General features: G+C 37.8%; 1 protein-coding gene across 5 annotated transcripts in view; it reads right to left on the bottom strand.

Moving 5' to 3' along the window:
• The window catches only part of CRACR2A (calcium release activated channel regulator 2A), a 60309-nt gene that overhangs the window by 28023 nt on the left and 13080 nt on the right, over positions 1 to 19206 (bottom strand). For all 5 annotated transcript variants that reach the window (XR_010719320.1, XM_066175359.1, XM_066175362.1 and 2 more), the window contains exons 3-8: positions 18048 to 18159; positions 15620 to 15788; positions 13790 to 13936; positions 8230 to 8320; positions 5624 to 5719; positions 603 to 790 (exon numbers count right to left, since the gene is read on the bottom strand). Coding sequence is in view for 4 of the 5 variants with exons in the window: in XM_066175359.1 (XP_066031456.1) it covers positions 603 to 790; positions 5624 to 5719; positions 8230 to 8320; positions 13790 to 13936; positions 15620 to 15788; positions 18048 to 18159 (803 nt within the window). In the remaining variant the exon portion in view is untranslated. The remainder of the gene's footprint in view (positions 1 to 602; positions 791 to 5623; positions 5720 to 8229; positions 8321 to 13789; positions 13937 to 15619; positions 15789 to 18047; positions 18160 to 19206) is intronic.

Below are 19206 nucleotides of genomic sequence, written 5' to 3'. Positions count from 1 at the left end.
TTCTTGATTTTTTTTCTTTTGATAATTCAGAGTCAGACTCTGAAATCTTCAACATTTGAACTGGAAACTCCAAAATTATAGTTCTAAATTATCATAAGGCCTTGTGGGAATTGGGATAAGCTAAGTTTTATCTTGCTGGCCTTACTAGGCTTACTTTTGATGAAGGAAAAAAAGAAGATCTTAGGTGTCCCACAGTCAGAGTGCATTCTGAGAAGCAAGTTTCAGATAGACTCAGCTTAGAGGAGGATGAAGCATCATGTGCCACAACTGTAAGGCACTTCCATAAGGAATTCCATTTGCATTTCAAAACTAAGACACTACACGGATTATTTAATTCCAAGCACCCTCAACCAATGGCAGTGGGAAAACACTGACATTTTGAACACATAGCAAAAGGTTCCATAGAAGCCAGATATGAATTTGAATGCTGAATTACCTGGGGGAAAGCATCTAGAATTGCATTTGGCTTTGCAGGTGGCACAAGCTTATGACACAAGCTTAAATCACAGTACTGGTTACCCCTGAGGAGACTCGCCAAGCAAGTGCACTAGAACTGCTGCAGCAGTTCTTGCACAGTTCTGTCTAAGTAACTGGACACTTACATTTCCTTCTCCTCATGGAGCCTTGATGCCTCCTCCTGAAGCACCTGTAGCTGTTGTTGAGCCAGGCTTAGTTCATGGGATGTTCTCTCTAGGTCTCTCAGCAGCTCCTGGTTAGTCAGCTTCAGCCTGGTGTTCTCTACTTTGGTTTCTTCTTTGCCACTGAGGAGTTGTGTGCACTGATGCTCCAACTGGAGTAGAAGAAAAGAGAACAGAAAGCATTATAACTGACTGAGACATCTTGGTTTTGAGGCTTTCAGTTTGGGTCTTAGAGCTTAGCTGAGCAGGGAGCTATTTCTATCAAAGCCGAAAACTGAATAAAACACATACAGTGCTCTTCCACTGCTCTTTGTACAGACATAATTATGTTACACAAGAACAAAGCCATTCCATTCTACGACTGAATTTTATCCAGTTCAAAAACACACCAGTACAAACCATAAAAAAGGTGCTACGGAGCAGATTAGCAGCACTAATCTGATATTCACAACTGTTATTTTAGACCAGTTTGCCCAAAGACCAGGCCTACTCAGAGCAATTCAGAGTTCTACCTAAAAACTGTTAGATTTAAATCTGACAGCTGATAAACGTTCCCATCCTCAGCAATATGAACAAGCAGTGACCTTTTTGCCACCTCAGACAGATCTGCCAAGAAGTGTGAATTAGAGCCTATTTATTCAGTTTTATATTCCCTCCCCAATGTACATCAAAGTAAAGATGCAACTTCCCTATAAAACAATAACAGCAGATGATAGTGGTTTCTGGTACATAAAGAAGTTCTACCTGCTTCACCCTGGCTGATTGAGAAAATCTAAACAGTGCAGAACTTCATATTAGGGAAGGCATTACTGACCTTAAAATGTAAAAGTGTTCTTTGGGTTTTTGTTTTTGGTTTTTTTTTCTGTACTCATTTTAGGGGATGTAAAAATACTAGGAGCAATGATGCCATTTCAATCTTCTGGATCTGATATATAACAATGTTAGAACTCCCATTTTGCCCATCCCAACAAGCAGAGCTCACCCAACTAAAATCTGTCCCCACCCAGCTCTTCCAGTCTGTTCCTACCCTAGAACACTGCTGTTGTTGTCGTCTTGGTTTTGAATGAGGCCCAGGTTAGAAATAAAAGCAGAAAATGCTTTCTAGCCTGGACTGTGAGAAGTCAGGACAAGTGTAGAGTGGGAGCACTTAGCAGCAGCAGCAGCTTAATGTATTTGCTGAACTGTAGCCTCAGCAGGCTCACATTTCACATGGAACACTGGCTGGGCATCATATTCCTGCTGAACAAGGTTGGTTTACGTGGATAGATTACGTCAGTTCCTGAATATTGCTTCCACTCCTTGACAGAATGAAGTTATCCATTCTAAATACAAGACTTAAGTCTTTTTTCTAAGTAAATTCTAAGTAAAAGACTTAAAATTCTAAATAAAAGACTTAAAAGCTGCTTCAGGTACTTAAGACAAGACTCAACCAAAGGAGTGACTTTGGGAGAAGCAAAAAGTGATCACACAAAGATGAACTTTCAAAAATCTTAAAAACTACTTACACAAAGACTGTTCTGGAAATGTAACTGCAATGGTAGCCAACATCAGTTCCCAGAATCATCTAAGCTGATGTTAGAAATACTAGCTTTAAATCCTGGTGCTCACTCTTGTCAGAAAAATGATAATATAATGTCTAAAACCCAGAACACAAGAGGAGAAAGGATTGTCTCACAGCAATACAAAGCTCCCTTCTTCCACTGTACCCACACAATCCTTTGAGAAATGCAAAACACTACCTTTAAAGAATTCATCTAAACAACTCCCAGTACAGAGAAATAACTCATTAGGTGAATGCTCCGCTGGTAATAGAATGTCATAGATCCTGTAGCTTCCAGCTGCTTATCGGAGCTGCAAATTGGCTCCTATTTTCATCTGGTAGATGGAAACTGATGGGGAAAAGACTCATGGCCCATAGACATGTTTAAGAAAATCAAAGTAGCAGAGACAACCCATATCTACAGGTCAAGCACAGACACAATAGTTGATGCATATTCTCTTTTTTGGACAAAGATAAGAGGAAAACCAAGTTTAAATTGAATAAAGAACTGGGATTATCCAATGCAAATGAGCTGTTTCTGAAGAGATTTGTTGGTGTCCCTGAAAGACACACACATTGAGCACTCTCCATGCAATCCCTTGTTCTTAGCTCAGCTTCCTTTCTCCTTATTTATTTCAGTAGCATGTGAAAGATGAAACATTTATACACTGCCACAAGGCAGCTATAAGCACTTGAGTCCTACTGATCCACGTTTTCATGCATCTCATTCCCAATTCCAAGATCACACTCTTCAGCAGCTGTCATGAGCACCGAACCCAGCATTTTATGTGAGAAGTCCAGTAACTCCCTTATATTTCACCTGGTCCACACCTACTTTCTTCCTCTCACACAATAGTCTGTGCCCTAGAGGTTATGCTGGATATCCTCTGTCCCCAATGCCTCCTCCTGAGATGTTCCAACTCACATCCCTTGAGGAACAATGCCAGCCAGACAACCCTCATAAGGGAGAATCCCTCTGGCTACGTCAGAGGAAACAACTCTGAGCTCATCTGGTTTGAAAGATCCCTTTCACATTTTTGTTAATGATTTCTAGCACAGAAAAAATTACTTCATATTTTAAATTTAAAAAATAATTAAAAAAAAACTTATTCATGAATCATGAATTTGGAAAAAACTATTTGTGTTGCTCCCAAAAGATTCTCTCATACAACCAAGCATAGAAGTCATAATTAAATCAAGCTACCTTTACTGTCTGCAAGAAGGGATTTAGTTACAAAAGTATATTTCTGTGCCAGGGGAGGAGGCAAAAGTGAAAGAGATCTCTGGATAAGGAAAACATTAGACATCACACATGGGTACCTCAGTGAATGAAAAGCAATACCAGAAAATGAGTGCGGATATCATATTATAAAAACAGACCTGAGTAAAGAGTCACTTGCAGAGAAGATCATTTGAAATCAGAAAAATATATGCAGAAAACAGTGCCTCTAACTACACTGAGTAAAGCACTCAAATAAATAGGTTAGGTTGGTATACCAGAAAAAAAAACCATCAAATACTGCATATCAGATTAACAATGGGCCAATCAGCTGGTTGAATGACAAGTTTCAGTTGTCATCAATCATCTGAATGAAATTATGTCACTCGTCTCATCATTAGAAATAGTGAATTCCATTCGTCCAACACAACTTCCTTTCCATAAAACCAAAATGGAATCTTCATACACCATAAAGAGTTTAACCTTTGTAATGTATGAAGATCCTGTCTTTCAAAAGCACCCTTTGTTGTCATCATGCAAATTATGCAAATTCATAATGGAGAAGGGAAATGATAAATACTATAAATTACAAATTTAAAAAAAACCCAAACCGTAATACTATTAATTATAAACAATGTAGTGAATAGAAATGGAAAACATAAAATCAGATAAAAAATAATACCCATAAAGTAGCACAGAAATTGTTTTATGTTCTCCGAGATAGGCAAGAGCAAACAATGGCAATGTAGACAACAATCGTAAGATAAGACTTCCTGGTATTGTTGCCTATATTGATTGATTATACCAGGCTTAAAATTGAGTGAAAGCCATTGAATAGCTTCTGGGTTTTATACCAAATTTCTAAAGCACATACTTGAAAGAAACACAAGAAGAGTTTTTTTACAGAATTACTGGTTTACAACCAAGTTTTAAACAGAGCTTTAAAGCAAAAACAAAGGAAAATATTAAATATAATCATTACAAAATTAGAATAACTAATTTCTTATACTTCTGCAGTTAGTTCCAGATGAAAAATGCCTGATCTGTGTGCCCTCATAGATATCTTCAAAGCATAGATTATTCCACTCTAGTGTTGCAAGGTGGTAAAGAGCCTGCATAAAACCACAAGGGTAATTAACATTAGGCACTTGATTTCAACTATGGAATAGACTTTTAGTTCAGTCCTGTATCCTTATCAGCTGAACTTCACAGAATCACAGAGTACCAGGTTGGAAGGGGAACTCAAGGTTCATCTGTTCCAACCTTTTTTGGCAAAAACACAGTTTAGCCAAGATGACCCAGCATCCAGCTGCCGAGAGCACTAGGCGCGCCGAACAGGGACTTTCTCGCTTCCCAGGCTAGGAGATGCACTTGCCGTGCTGCAGGCTCCCTTCTGCCCAGCTAAATATTTAGTGTACAATGTTGCAATAAACTTCCAGGGGAAGTTTATTGCAACAGATGATGGTTCTCATTGTGAAAAACTTTCTTCTTTTTGTCCACATATTCATATTCTACAGAGAGAATTGCATTTACAGCATTCCATTTCAGCCCTTTAAATTCCAGTGCTACCTCCTTTCCTCTTTTCCCTATTGCTAGTCTTTCCTGCAATGACCTTGGAGCCACTTTACAGCAAATTCTCTGCCCCTCCAAGCAGGCCATGCATTTTAGAAGTAAAACACATCAGGTTTTAATATGGGAACTTGACAAGTTGTTACCAATGCGAGGGAAACGTGCACTGCTATAAAACTGTTATCACAGGGATATATCAGGAGCAAGTTGTTCAGGAAGGAGCATTTCAAGTTCATAGTGCTGAATCAGTCCAAAACAAGTAAATGAGTGGCTGGTACAGGCTTGGAGCAGAGGTGAGAACTAGAAGAGCCAAATCATTGTTCTCTGCTCTTAAGCTGTCTGTGTGTTAAACCAGTTCCTAGAACATCGAAGGCAGTGGAATTATGCTACATTTTCAAAAAAATTAACCTAGTGCCTGGGGAGAATGTTCAAAGCATTATTTTATTTTCCATTTTACCACATAAAAGGAAAATTACTTCAGAAATAGAGGTTAACAGTTTTCCTAAGCACACAACAGGAAAACAACAAAGGGTCACAATTTGGCAGAACCACACCACACCAGCTTGCAGTTTTGGGACCTAAAATAGTACCTAAAGAAAATCATAGGAGCAAATAAGAGCTATCTATTTTTTAACTCCAAAAGATATCATTCAGTACCCTTTTCTGTTTTTGAACCAATTGTTCCAGTTCTTGTTCTTTTGACAGCAGCTTGCGCTCCAGCTCTTGACTGTGGGACTGAAACCTCTCTGTGTCCTGCAAAATTCCAAGAGGAGACGGATTAACAGAACAGCACAATTGCATCACACGAGGGATCACAAATCAGGGATGAAGCTTTCCACAGTGAATACAAGACATGGGTAGCACTCAGTTTAGGGATGGTATCACTCATGAACCTCCAAATTGCTGTAGTCCAGCAGCTTCCATGACTGTGGTTGCTACAGAATGTGCTGATTGCACATGAGTAGGTATGGAGCCTAGCAAGTGGAGGCAGGCATCTCAGGCAGGAAGCTGAGGAGCTTAGCCAGTCTAAATCAATACAGGCAGAATGTATCCTCTCCTTTCCAGCCACAGAGACTCAGGTCAATGTGAAAGGAACAACAACTGCCATGCTTCAAATCCGCCCCTAACAACAATTCTTCACAGATGTTCCACTGGTATAAACAAGCAACTGGGGCTTCAAGCTCCGCCTTTCACTCTGCAATTATATTATCCTGTCCACTACCTAAATATCCTGCAGACACTGGGAACTCCCAGTCACATTTGGGATTACGCCTCCTGACACTCCTCAGCTGAGAAAAATTGTCAGCCCTCTCCTGAGTAAAATCAGGTTCCAGCAGTTTGTATCTGCTGAGAATCTGTCCTGTTTCTCCAAAAACAGGCTTCTACTCTCTAAGATCCCCAGGAAAATGCCTCCAAACAAAAATAAAAATTCCCTCAAGACAGCAGTGGTTCTTCCAAGTGTTTTCCTTTAAGCAGTACATGTAATGGGGTAATCAAATGCATGATAAGTAGCTCTTTCTGAGGAAGAATATATATGCAAGAGAAAAAACAGACTAACTGCCCCTTTTGTATAACATTCAGTCAGCAGGGTATTAAGTATTGTAAATAGCTACAATTTGTTCTTATTTGCATCTTACCAATTTCTTTAAATGTATTCTTCAAGAGCTGCTCTTCATTCAAGCCACAATAATTTCCCCTTTATATGGCATCAATGCATCTCTCCAGGCTGTAAAGTCTTTGTAAGACTTTGCATTAGAGAAAGAATTTAACAGTCAGATATCCCCAGACCTCAAATTAGTCATGCAAAGAAACAATACTTCATGAGTGTCTGGCAGCCCTTAGTGTGACTGCTGACTAAACTGTAAATAGCTTGAGTGGGAAGCTTTCATGAAAAAGCCTGAAAGGAATGGCTTAACCTCAAACATATAACTAATTAGGAGATCCAACAATCATTGCTTATGGAAAAGTCCTTGTTGTTTGGGGATTTTCAGTACTACTACTTCAGTTGTTGGCTATTAAGAGCACATAAACTATTTTTTCCACAAAACTACTGTCAGGCAAAGTTGCAAATACTTTTTTATCCTTCAGCTGACATACAAACTTTATTTAAAGGTTTCATCTCATCCATCACTAAAAACTGCTTTCAGCTTGCAATGGAAAAAAACTTGAAAATTTGAGTCAACTTCACTACCCTGTAAGGCAAGTGAAAAGAATGATTCCTTAGACAGCTGATAAAGGCTTTTTTTTCTTCTTTTTTATTTTGGTTGGCAGAAAACAAAAAATACTTGATATATTTGCATCACAAAAGGACATCTTAGATCTATTTGATTATATTGTCTAGATATATTTATATATACTTGACTGGGAATGGAGGCAACAACCTCTATTTTGGCAACTATTTCTATCATGTATTGCTGAAACCCTGTACTTGTTTCATTTACATGACTGATGCCAAGACAACAAAAAGGGATGAGCCAGTAGCTCATGACTGCCCCAGGCTACCCAGAGCAGCTGTGGAACCTCCAATTTTTTAATACTCAAAACTTAATTGGCCGAGTTCCTGAGAATCCTGAGGAAGTGAGGCGTCACCTTCCCACCTACATGATTCTAAGATGACTCTTTCCTGGAGCATGCTGGAAGTTCTTGTTAGTTTCCTTGTTTTGCAAGAAAAAGCAGGACAGAAAAATCCAAAGACTGAGGACACAGTAGTGGACATTTAAAGACAACTTCCCAAGAAAATTCACCTTCAGGTGTTCTGGAAGTGCCATGGCAGTGACAAAAGATTCTGGCCCATGTTTATTTTGCAAATAACCTGTGGTTGTTCCACAAATTACCATCACCTGATTCATCCCTTATTGTTATCCCCTCCCAAAAAGCAGAGACTGCAGAAGTCAACAGGATTGGTGCTGCTCTGAACAGCCTCATAGATTATTTTTCCTGGCTGACCAGAAGTTGGCACCAATAGAGTAGCACCAATAATTCAGTGTTTGTAGTTTAACTGACTTTCAAAGCAATGCCAACTGTGCTGTATGCCAGCCACTGAGCAAAGGACATCACAGCTCCTTCAGCCAACAAGTGACTTAGCTTGATGATGCTGCAGCACAACAGTAGCTGTGAGGTAAAAGATGTTTTTACTTCCTCTGTTGTGAAACAACATTACAAAAAAAAAAAAAAATTGTGGGCTTTAATTTTACATCCAGAACAGGTTTAAAAACACTGAAAGGAGGAGCAGAATCCATGGCCGCTATAACAGAGACACTCACTTTCAAGAGGAACTGCTCTTTCTCCTTTTTGATTTGCTGTTCCATTTCCTCATAGAGATGTTGAATTTCTTCATCATAAGCAGCAATTTTCCTAATAAGAGATAAAAATACACTGAGTAGGTCTTTGTAGCATTACTTCAAGTCATGCCCCACATTACCAGCTAAGCTCCACATCTCTGCCTTAACACAAGACTCCAAAGAATGTTCTGGTGTCAAGGAAATAGAAATTTTTGTGCAGTAAAGCTTGCAGATTTTTTTTTTTCTCGTGGAAGTAAAGCTTTAATAGCTCAAAAGCTAATATAAAGCTGATTTTCCATATAAAGCAGCTGTTTATTACGCAGTTTTAATGACTACTAGATCTTAGGTATAAGGAAGAGAGTTTCCTAATGACAATACCAAGATATCTGAGACTAAATTTGGCAGTTAAAACTATTTTCACGGCAACTTCCTTTTTTTACTCTTGGACTGCACTGTTGCCCATTCAAGGGTACCTACTGAAGGAGGTACTTCTAAGACATATTAACTAGAACAGAATTCTTGAAAGACCTTCTTGAAAGCTGCCTAACTGCTCTGCTGAAACAAATTTGAAAAGCCCAGATGAGGAACAGAAATAAATATGTTTTCCACAAATATACGTGACTGTAAGAAGAACAAGAACCTACAAAGTTCACATTTTTCCAGTAGAGTATTGCAATTAATATCACTGCAGTTTGATCCATGAAGGATTACATGGAGCAAATGCTTTAGCTTGGACAGGAAAAATTTAACTATTGAGGGTAACAAGATACCTGCTTTGTTCTGCTATTCTATTCTATGCTCCTTAATCCAGACACTGAAAAGCAAAAATCTCTTTGTATCAAACTTAGGGGACATCCTATAAAAAAAATTGTGATAGAGATCATTAGGACCTTTATCAGACAGAATTATATATTCCCCCATATTCTTTCTGCCATAACTGTTCTTTGAGCAATCTGCATAATGCATCTGTTACAAGTAATTTACAGAATCTTCAAGGGCATTCACACCAGCAAGAGCAAAACAAGGAACATTCAGTAGGAAAACTCCCTATATTTATTTTGTATCTACCTTTTTTTTTTTTTTAACTAATGCTGTACATCTTCTATGTTTTCCCTTATTGAAAGCCTGGTTCTCTTCTCATTTAAAATAAAGCCAATTTTAAAGAAAGTTCAAAAACTTTAACTAATCTAAGAAGAGTGAGTAAAACCAGAAGCAAGTCTGTCTTTCTCCCTTTCTACAGCAGAACACCTGACACTGCCAGCTTGCTTTTTCGGTCACAAGAAAAAAAAAAAGTGAGAAATTTTCCCAGGATTTACAGAAGCAATAAACAACTGTCAAGCCACAAGAACTGGAGGAAAACAACTGCTGTCACTTAGACTTTTGTAAACTCTGACTAGGTGAAAACCAGGCCCCAAAAGGGCCTCTGCCATGTGACTGCAACCTTTCAAATAGAGAGTGCCAGAAAATCCAAAAGTCCTCTTTGCTGCCTTACTACTGTAAAGATGGGTCATGTTCTGATCTCAAATTATTTTCTTAAAACTAAGAAAATGCTAATTTCTTAAATTAGCACTCATCAATGGAATCTAATTACACAAATTCATAGAGAAATAACAGCTACTTAGAAAAAGGTATGGCAGAGATGCTAAAATCATACACCTACTGTATTCATGCAGTATAATGTCACTTTGACCAGTGCGAGACTGACTACTAAAAAACCCTGTAACTTTGCAGAGGCAGAACACATTGCACAGCAGTCAGTGTTTCCATGGGAATCATAAAGATTTTTCTGAGCTTCTGTGTGACAGGGAAAATAACTTCAGTCCTGTGTTTTAGCTTGCTGATTTAAGTATTTCTTTCCTCTTACGTGGAAAGAAATTACATTTCTTAAATTTCTATCCTTTTCTCTTTGGAAGCAAAGGATATGGTAGCACCATGAAGACTACATCCTGAAGGCACTACTGAATTTAGGAATCTTTTCAGTTGGTCTGGCACATAAGCACATGCCATTTCTGCAGGCTGAACACTCTCCAACATTTCATGCATGGATTTCCATTCTTTTCTCTGATGAAATTAAACAGAAGGGGAAAATAATATCCCCTTGTAATCAAAAGTCTAACAATTACAAGTAAAATAACTAACAAGCAGAAGAAAAAATAATCCAATACATTAGCTGGCAAATATTTCCCACATATATTCAGGAGAAAAAACCCAAACAGATAAGGATATATCATTGTTATGTGAAAAATGCAACCTGATTTTCTATTTCTTTAGATTACCCCTTCATGTTTTACTTAACACATAATTTCATAATTTCAGCCATATTTGATAATGTAGTCTCTTGGTTTTAGTAACATTGTGAAATAAACAGATGAAGATGAAAGCAGATGAAATGTAACATGAGTTCATTAAGTTCAGATGGTAAATTTAGGATCAACACACTTAGAAGGGTTTAATTTCTGCCCCTTCATGTAGCTGCAATGTAAATTGCTGATTTCACAATGGCTGTCCGTGCAGTTTGTCATAATGGTTCTTTCTCCTTAAAAAATTACAGTATTTTGTGCACAGTATGAACTAATCTCCTGAGATGCTGATTCGCCTCTTCTTCCACAAAGATGGACTCTGACACTATCCCATGCTAAGCTCAGTGAGAAATCAGTTCTTCCTTCCCTTCCCCTTTACCCTTTTGTTTATCTTGCCTGTTTAGAATTCTTGTTTGAAACACAGTCTACATTTTTATTAGGTTTGTCCTTCAAATGCAAAGCACAGCAGCAGACAGAGCTAATGGCAGTTGAAGATTTTATCTGCTATTAGAAGAAAAAGGTCTTTCTCATCTCTTTTAGGCTTACTTCCTATCAGTCTTATTAAAAGCCCCTTGGTTCTACTGCCAGGGATTTGAAGAATAACAAGGTCTGTCATATTCCACTCCAGCCTTTGCCTCCTCATTCAAGAGACATGACCTTTTAAATATAGCTCTCTCAGAATAGCTGTTCTACTCCTTTAACCACTGAGGTGCCATTCCCTGCACTTTTTCTCACCCCACTACATTCTTCCTGTGTTGCAGAGACCAGAACTTCCCAGAACTTCAGGACATGGGTGCACTAAGAGTCCGTGTAGTGGCAAAAACATGCTTTGCCACATGCCCAGTACCTTCCCTGGCAGTGCCCTGCATTTTACTTGGCTCTTCTGGCTGATTTTGGGAAGCTTCCTGTAATGCCCCCATGGGCTTTCCTTGGAATAGTAATTGCCCATCACATAAGCATGAGTTTACTTTCTCTTCCTCATGTTCACCTCTGCTTTTTTTGGGTGCTCAACACATCACCTTATTATTTTAAAAACCACTACTGCTATGTTTAAGAAGCCATCTAATTTTAAACTAGCACTCCAAATGGAAAATAAATACCAAAATTCAAGAACTAACCCACCCTGGCAAATAAAATATTGTACCCCAAAATTCCATTTGCTTTAGATTTAAAATCCCTTATTTGGGTTTGTTTTCCTCTCTAATTACATCAGTGTTAATGTGCAAAGTTGCCCATGTGTGCTGTATTTGCATGTTTATGTATTGAGAATATATGTTCAGCCTCACTGCTGCCTGGACCTACAAACAGGAACAGCAGCAACCTACTGGATCTATTGAACCAGAACAGGAGGAAGCTCCTGGCTCTCTTAGACCATGGGACTCAGGTTCAAGAATGAAAATATGCATGTGTGAAAGGTCCAGAAGAAAGGAGAAAAAAAAAAAAAAAAAAAAAAAAAAAAAAAAAAAAAAAAAGGTAGAGAAGAACATCACAGGAGAAGAGCATAGATTTTTATGGCATAAAGATCCCAGCACACACATGAAGCTTCTCAGCGCATCCAGGACAGAAGAAAAAGGAATAATTGAAGACAAAAGCACAGCCTACACCCAAGAAAGGAGACAAAAGGCTGAGAGTAGACTGCCTTATTGCCTAATGACTCATGGAGGTGAGTCAGGAAGGAAAGATGAAAAATCAAATTCATATTCAATTTCCAAAGAGTATTATCGTCACCAATCAAGAACAACCCAGTGACCCCACAGTGAATCCTGGCCAGTCTCTGCAGATACACGCATCTTAGTGCAAGTAAGTATGTGGGTATTAAAAAAATTAATCTTCTCCCCTATATGGTGCTGGCTTGAGCTTTGCTGTTATTTGTACACAGTTTAAAAGAAACGGGTTATTCATCCCCACTGTGACTACCAAAGACAACATTACTACTCTGATTCCTTCCAGCAATTGACTACAAACAAAACAACAATCAACGTGCTGAAATCAGTGGCGTTATCAGGAGCAACAAAAAGAAGGAATTAGCTAAAACATGTTTTTACTACAAAGGCATAAAAATCCAACGCATTTTCAAGGTAGAGATTTTACGTCAGCCAGAAAAGATAATGCTAATGCACTCTATGTACTCCTCTGCATTGATCAGAGCTATTAAATATTTATTCATTCAGTTCCCAAAAAAAACCACTCACAAAAAAAACTCAAAAAACCCCACAGAACAAACCTCTCACGACACATGGTAGTTAACAATCTCTAGTCTAAAACAGACAGCAAAACTCTCTGTATGCTGTTTCCAGCTGTCTGAAGGCTAAAACCGCACACAGAGACTTACCTGAAAATGCTACTACCAATATAAACCAATTGTCTTTAGTGATCATACATTTTTAGGTCTTTTTCCTCCTTCACAAGCCTTGTCGCATTCTCAGAATAGTCAGGAGAGTTCTGAACAAATGAAGTAAATTTTCTACAATATATTTGCCTTTATTACTCAGTCTGTAAGAATCTGAAATTTGGAAGTGACACTTAAAAAATAAAAATACATTGGAACTTCAACTAGGCCCATAATTTTGCATTTTGTTAAGATTTAGCATCATAACTTTTCTCCCTCTAGATAACTACATATAATAGAATGATCTATTAATTTTTAGTTCTTATACATTTTTGTATGTGCATTTTATGTACTTGTCTATATTTACATTTTATATGCTTTATATATAAAACATAAATGTTATTTATAATATTTCATAGGTTTGCTTTATATATAATTGTTAACTTACATTTTTACTAGTATCAGTGCCTTGTGCTGCTCTAACATCTTAAACTTCTTATGTCTCTGGCCAGTTAATCCAGGTTTAGAGCTTTTCTGCACTCAGTGCTTGCAAAGCACACAGACAATTTACCAGATTTACTGTTAAATACGACTTTCCTCTGGAACCAAACTGATTAACTAGATTGGAATCACTCAATATAGTCTTAAAACTTCAATGCAATAACAGATATCTGCAAGAGAATTTCAGTCAATAGAATCTTAACCAGAAGAGAAAAGCTAATTTAATTCAGTTCTGCCACATGAATAGTTTTACCAGTAGTTGTAATGCCTGATAAAATTTTGGCAAATTTTGCATTATGTGAAGTCTTGTCCTCAGCTCTCCACTGAAATACCTTGTTTATTTCAGAAGTTCAAATAGCAGGTAAAATAGCTGTACAACTACACAAGCAGTCTAACAAAGAGAAATACTAACTTTTTCAGAGCACATTCCAACTCATTCTTCTCATTATCTGCTTCTTGGAGCTGGGAAAAAATTCTGACCAGAAACTCTTCAAAATTGGAAAGTAAATGAGGTTCTTCTTTTCTTAGCTGCAACCAAAGTTGCTTCACATCAGTCTCACTGAAAGAAAAGATCATAAAGGATTCATTAAGAGAGAACATTTCCCAGGCTGCAGTAAATGTCCTTAGCACCCTTAGTAGATGGAGGCTTCAGGGCATCACTAGTCAGAACACAAAACTTATTAAAAACAACTTAAACTGAGCCATATTTGAAAAGGATGAGGGGGTGGGAAATGATAGAGAATGAATTTATTCAAAAAAATGCATTGTAACATCTGGCCATTCCTGACTGCAGAATAGCACAGGAACTGCTTGTTTAGTGACTGCCTCGCCAGACGCTCCACCGAAACAGGAACAGGTAAGAAAGGAGACAGATGAAATTCAGTATGCCCTGACACCACTTCTATTAGTAGTAAAGAAGTTCCCACAGATCTAGAGGGGAGGGGGCAGTGGAAAAGCTAATAAAAATCCCTTCCTCATAAGAAATGAATGAGATTCAGACTCCTAAGTAACATAGATTCGTTAACAAATTGCATTTGTACCTCGTTCTTTCATTTTCGATACATTTTTATTCCATGGTGAGTCTGCTACAAAAAGCAGAACAAAACATCTTGAAATTTTGATTTAAAGATTTACCAAGATAATGTTCTGTTTCCAAATCTGTTCAGCAGACACTGACAGCTCTGTTGTGAATGATAATGGGTTTCTAATACTTTGCCAATATTCTCCTGAACCGCTTTGCTTGTTTCTGACTCACTCTCTTCCAAGAGCATTGCAAGCCTGAACCTAGCCAGGAAAGGGTGCTGTATTTAAAGGACAAAATGAGGATAAGGATAGAAAAGTAAGTGACAAATATCTCTTCATAATGAAAGCCTTCCAGGATGACTGATAATGAACTGTTTCCTGGAACAGGCAGTGAGGGAAAGAGAAGGACAGGTGAGCACTTTTATTCTATAGTAAGAATCACGAATGTATTTCTTAAATATTTCTACCACTAGTCCAGATTCTCTCCCATTTTTCCCCAATGCTTTTCTTTTCTTTTTTCTTTTTTCTCTTTTCTCTTTTCTTTTCTTTTCTTTTCTTTTCTTTTCTTTTCTTTTCTTTTCTTTTCTTTTCTTTTCTTTTCTTTTCTTTTCTTTTCTTTTCTTTTCTTTTCTTTTCTTTTCTTTTCTTTTCTTTTCTTTTCTTTTCTTTTCTTTTCATTGTGACTGATCAATGAATTTGAGGCCAGCACACAAAAAGCTCTTTGAGCAGGTTTATGCTCCACGTTTCAGAGTAAGCCATCCTGGCCTTGGAAGAAGTAGCATTACCAGAGCAATCACAACATGCAATTATGCATGAAGAGGAGCAAAAGTGGGAAAAGTGGAGAAAACTTCCCTACTTACGGTGCACTTTAAACACAGCCCTTGGCAAAAATAGCTGTGATCACGCATTGACTGAAAATCAGTAACACCTGTGGATTACATGCTAGCAATTACATTCAGATCCCATGGCACATCATGTGGTACAGCTTTCACATGGCAGAAAAACACGTTTCACGTGCCTGGAGTACAACAGTTTTGGTCTTGGAAATTCTGGTCAAATGGCATTTTATCCTGACAGCAAGAAAATTAGTTTTTTAAGAATCTCTGTGGTTTTGAGCAGCTTTTGTTCTCACCATTCATCTTGGATTCCATTAAAATCAAACCCAGAGGTGAAACATAAAAAGGTCATACAATTGATTACTATTGCTGTGAGAACTCACTCATCCAAAACCTTTGTAGCTCCAAGCCGATCCATCAGATTTGAGAACTGGAATTCTTCATCCTCTTCACCAGTCATGGTCTCTTCATATCTAACAGGGCAGGCTGTTTCACTTTCTGATGGTTGCACCGTGTCATTTTTCAAGGCAATCTGCTCCAAAAGAAATTGGCCTAAGAATTAGAAATTACACACATTAGCATTTTCAGAAATTACTATAAGAAGCAATGTCATACTAAACATACTAAAGCTCAAATTTTATGGTAAATAAACAACAAAAATATGGGCATGCCAAGAGGATCCCTAAGTTTTATGGCTGTCTTTGTGCCCAGTTTAATGTCTAACCTTCAGTAAATCATCCACCTCAAAATTCACAAACATAACAAAAAAATTTGTATCTCCATGCAAAAACATAAAAGGACATAAATTGCAGTAACAACCCTTCATAAATGTCATGGTCTTCTTTCTTGATAGGTTTAAATAGATTCGGAATCTAAAATATCAGTACTGAAAAAATGTATAATAAATAAAATTTAACATTCTTTTTAGTGCATGACCAAAGACACACATTCAATTCCTACATAAATTGCATAAAGAAAGCTACATTTTATTAACAATAGTTGTATGGTGAGGATGCAAAAGTGAAATTGTTACATGAATAATCAATATATTTGTGCTCAGTTGCCACAGACAAGATACATTCCATCAGATTCTAAATGTGCCGTCTATTTTATTTGAACATGCAAAAGCCAAAAAAAATTTTTTTTTTTGGGGGGGGGGAATATTGTGATTTTATGCAGAGGGGTTTTTGTTATATTCTAAGTTCCAGTACAGAAATTACTAGAGATCCAAGGAAACAGAAATATTGGTGTGGTTTTATGTTTTTATTAACTCCATTTTGCATTTTTTCTCATAGAGAAAAATGTGCTTTTTTTCCCAAGAGAGCACGTTGGCAACAGAATGGAGAACGTTGCAAAGAGAGGCTACAGATTTTTTTTTTTTTTACAGCAAATTTCAGATAAGCTGCCACTTAGAAACAGGACTCTCCCATAGTATTTAGTGCAGCATGATCTCTATCCAGACACTACTCTACCTTCTCAAGCAGCTTTTATCTACTACAGCTTCTGCTTCTACCAGGAATGCCAACATCATCACCTAGCCAAATGTAGGACTACCTGGCCTGGAAAATACCTGTCAGTGCTGTGTGGCAGGTTAAAAAGTGCCATGCTTTACACTGTCTATCCTTATCTTTTACGTGGTGTGGTCCATGTCTTTTGTGTGCCTGTGTGGGTGTCTTTGGGGTACAAGTTTAACTTTACTGAACCAACTGACCCTGCAAACAGGGAAAGCAGTGGCCACATCCACCTGGGCCTCTGGACTGGGATCCAGCACCTGAACAGGAGGAATCCCCAGGATCTGGAGCTGCTTGAGACGGCAGCCACTTACAACCTCCCTTAATAAAGGGTTTTGGTTATGCAAGGACTGCTTATGAAAGTAATCTTAATTTAACTTATAAAAAGCAAAGCATTTATTATTTCATTTTTTAATGATGTCAATTTTCAGATTAGAGCACACTCTACAAAGATACTTGATCTACCTCTATAATGGGAGAGGTGGGACATGAGAGAAAATTATTTCAAACTACTGATGATTTACAAACAAAAATGAAGGTTCTGTTTTCTGGACCTGTAGATAGTAACTAAATTGAGATTTACTCCTACAATTCATGCATAGATGAGATTCAGTTTTCTAGAGAAAATGCTTAAACCTTAGCCAGCAGAGCTAAAATTCAGTACAAAACTGATTCTTAGTAAACAACCACACTCTAACTAAACCTCATCATCTTATCTGCAATGTCACAGCTGGGGAGAAAACCACCCTGTGACAAACACAGAGAACATGACAGTAAGAGTGCTGTTGCAAAACAGGCAGTTACAAAGAACTTACCAGATCACATCTTACAGTAGTAATTATTGCCTCATCCTGTTTTGTTTCGAAATAAATTAACATCACTTCAAGAATTAATTCATTGCAGAAAGCATTCCCACAGCTCTAAGGACAGTGGTGTTAACCGACTCCTAGCATTGTCTTACATTAAGATTAGAGATAATTTTAATTATCTTTCATGTCTTATTACCTGATATGAAATAACACACAAGACTATTCAGATGATTACACCATTTTCTCATATTGTGTCATGGTTTGCCATTTTACACAGGAGAGAAAGACCCTGGAGCCTTTTGTCTATTTATTCACATAATTTGACTGCTTCTTCTTCTGCTACATATATCTGCTATATTTAGGGAATAGTCTGCCTGGCTTCCTATGTGCATTAGTAAGTGTACTGTTAAGACAAAATTCTTCTTGATTGATGTGGAGAGTACAGAACATGAATAAAGCTCAGAAAAGGAGACATGCTTTCCAAGACTCACTGAATCCTGTGATGAACTCCTTGGGGGTAAGTGAACCATTGCCATCAGCATCCAACGTAACAAAAACTTTTTCAAGTTCTTCCAGGCTAAGAGGTAGCTCAGGATGCAGTCTCTGTAATGACAAAACATGCTGCAACTTTATCCATTACTGCAGGTTAAGAGGAAGACTGGGTTCTATAAACCATCCATAGTACAGCAGGATAGGTCCTTTGCTTCCCCAAGTGAAAATCCAATTACAGAGCAAAACCAGACTAACTGAAGGACATTAGATTTAATGACTTAGTTGCCTTTATGAATCCATTATGATGACATGAGGAGAATAACTGCCAGGTGCCACAAATTCCAGTAGCACTGGGAAGAGGAAGAACTTGAGGTGGAGTCTCAGCATCCTGGTGAAATGGCTTGATTATCTTGGTGAAAGGCCTTGGTTATCAGGCTACTGGACAAACTTGGCAGCAGAATTGTGCAACTAGTTCCTTCCACGTCATAAAGTCAAGGAAGAGACTCTCTAGACAACTACATTATAGAGGATATACTGTCCTAATTCAAGCTGATTCAAAAAGTGCACATAAATAATTAAGTAAATAAAACAAAGCTAAGCAAGCTGCATGGTCTAAGGACCAAACCTGTTGCTCCCACAATGAGTTAAATGGAGATCACAACTGTCTACTTCTGAACTGCAGCACGCTCACACCAAAAAAGAAACAGTTTCATAAAACCAACTCCACAATTATTACATATTTTTTCCTGATGATCTAAAGAGAGGCATAAAAGAAAATAATTCTGTAAAACTGATCCTTATGGTTTTACTCTAAATCTTTTAATAGTGTAGACAGATTCCCAGAAACAGGAGGAAACTGGAGTGGCAAACAACCCCAATAACCAGCATTTTCACTGGGAGACAGCACCAGGAAAATTAAAACCTTCTCTCAGCTTGGAAGCAATATAAATGCACATGAGTTCAGTCCTCTCTCCCTGAACTCCTGTACATAGAACATATATACTAAAACTGCAAACCAGTAGGTGGATAAAGTTCATTAAATTAAAAGTGCTGATCTGTTCCACTGTGGGGGAGGAATTTAGGGCCAAAAAGTGTTTCTTCTGCAATCCAAAACAGCAGAAACCACTATTCAATATGCTAAGCCATATAGGCAAGGTA

The sequence above is a fragment of the Chamaea fasciata genome, unplaced genomic scaffold (assembly GCF_029207755.1).
Source record: "Chamaea fasciata isolate MVZ Bird 193981 ecotype frontalis unplaced genomic scaffold, bChaFas1.0.hap1 SCAF_2, whole genome shotgun sequence".
NCBI lineage: Eukaryota > Metazoa > Chordata > Aves > Passeriformes > Sylviidae > Chamaea > Chamaea fasciata.
The sequence above is the reverse complement of the archived record's forward strand: the minus strand, read 5'-3'. Positions and strand labels throughout refer to the sequence as shown.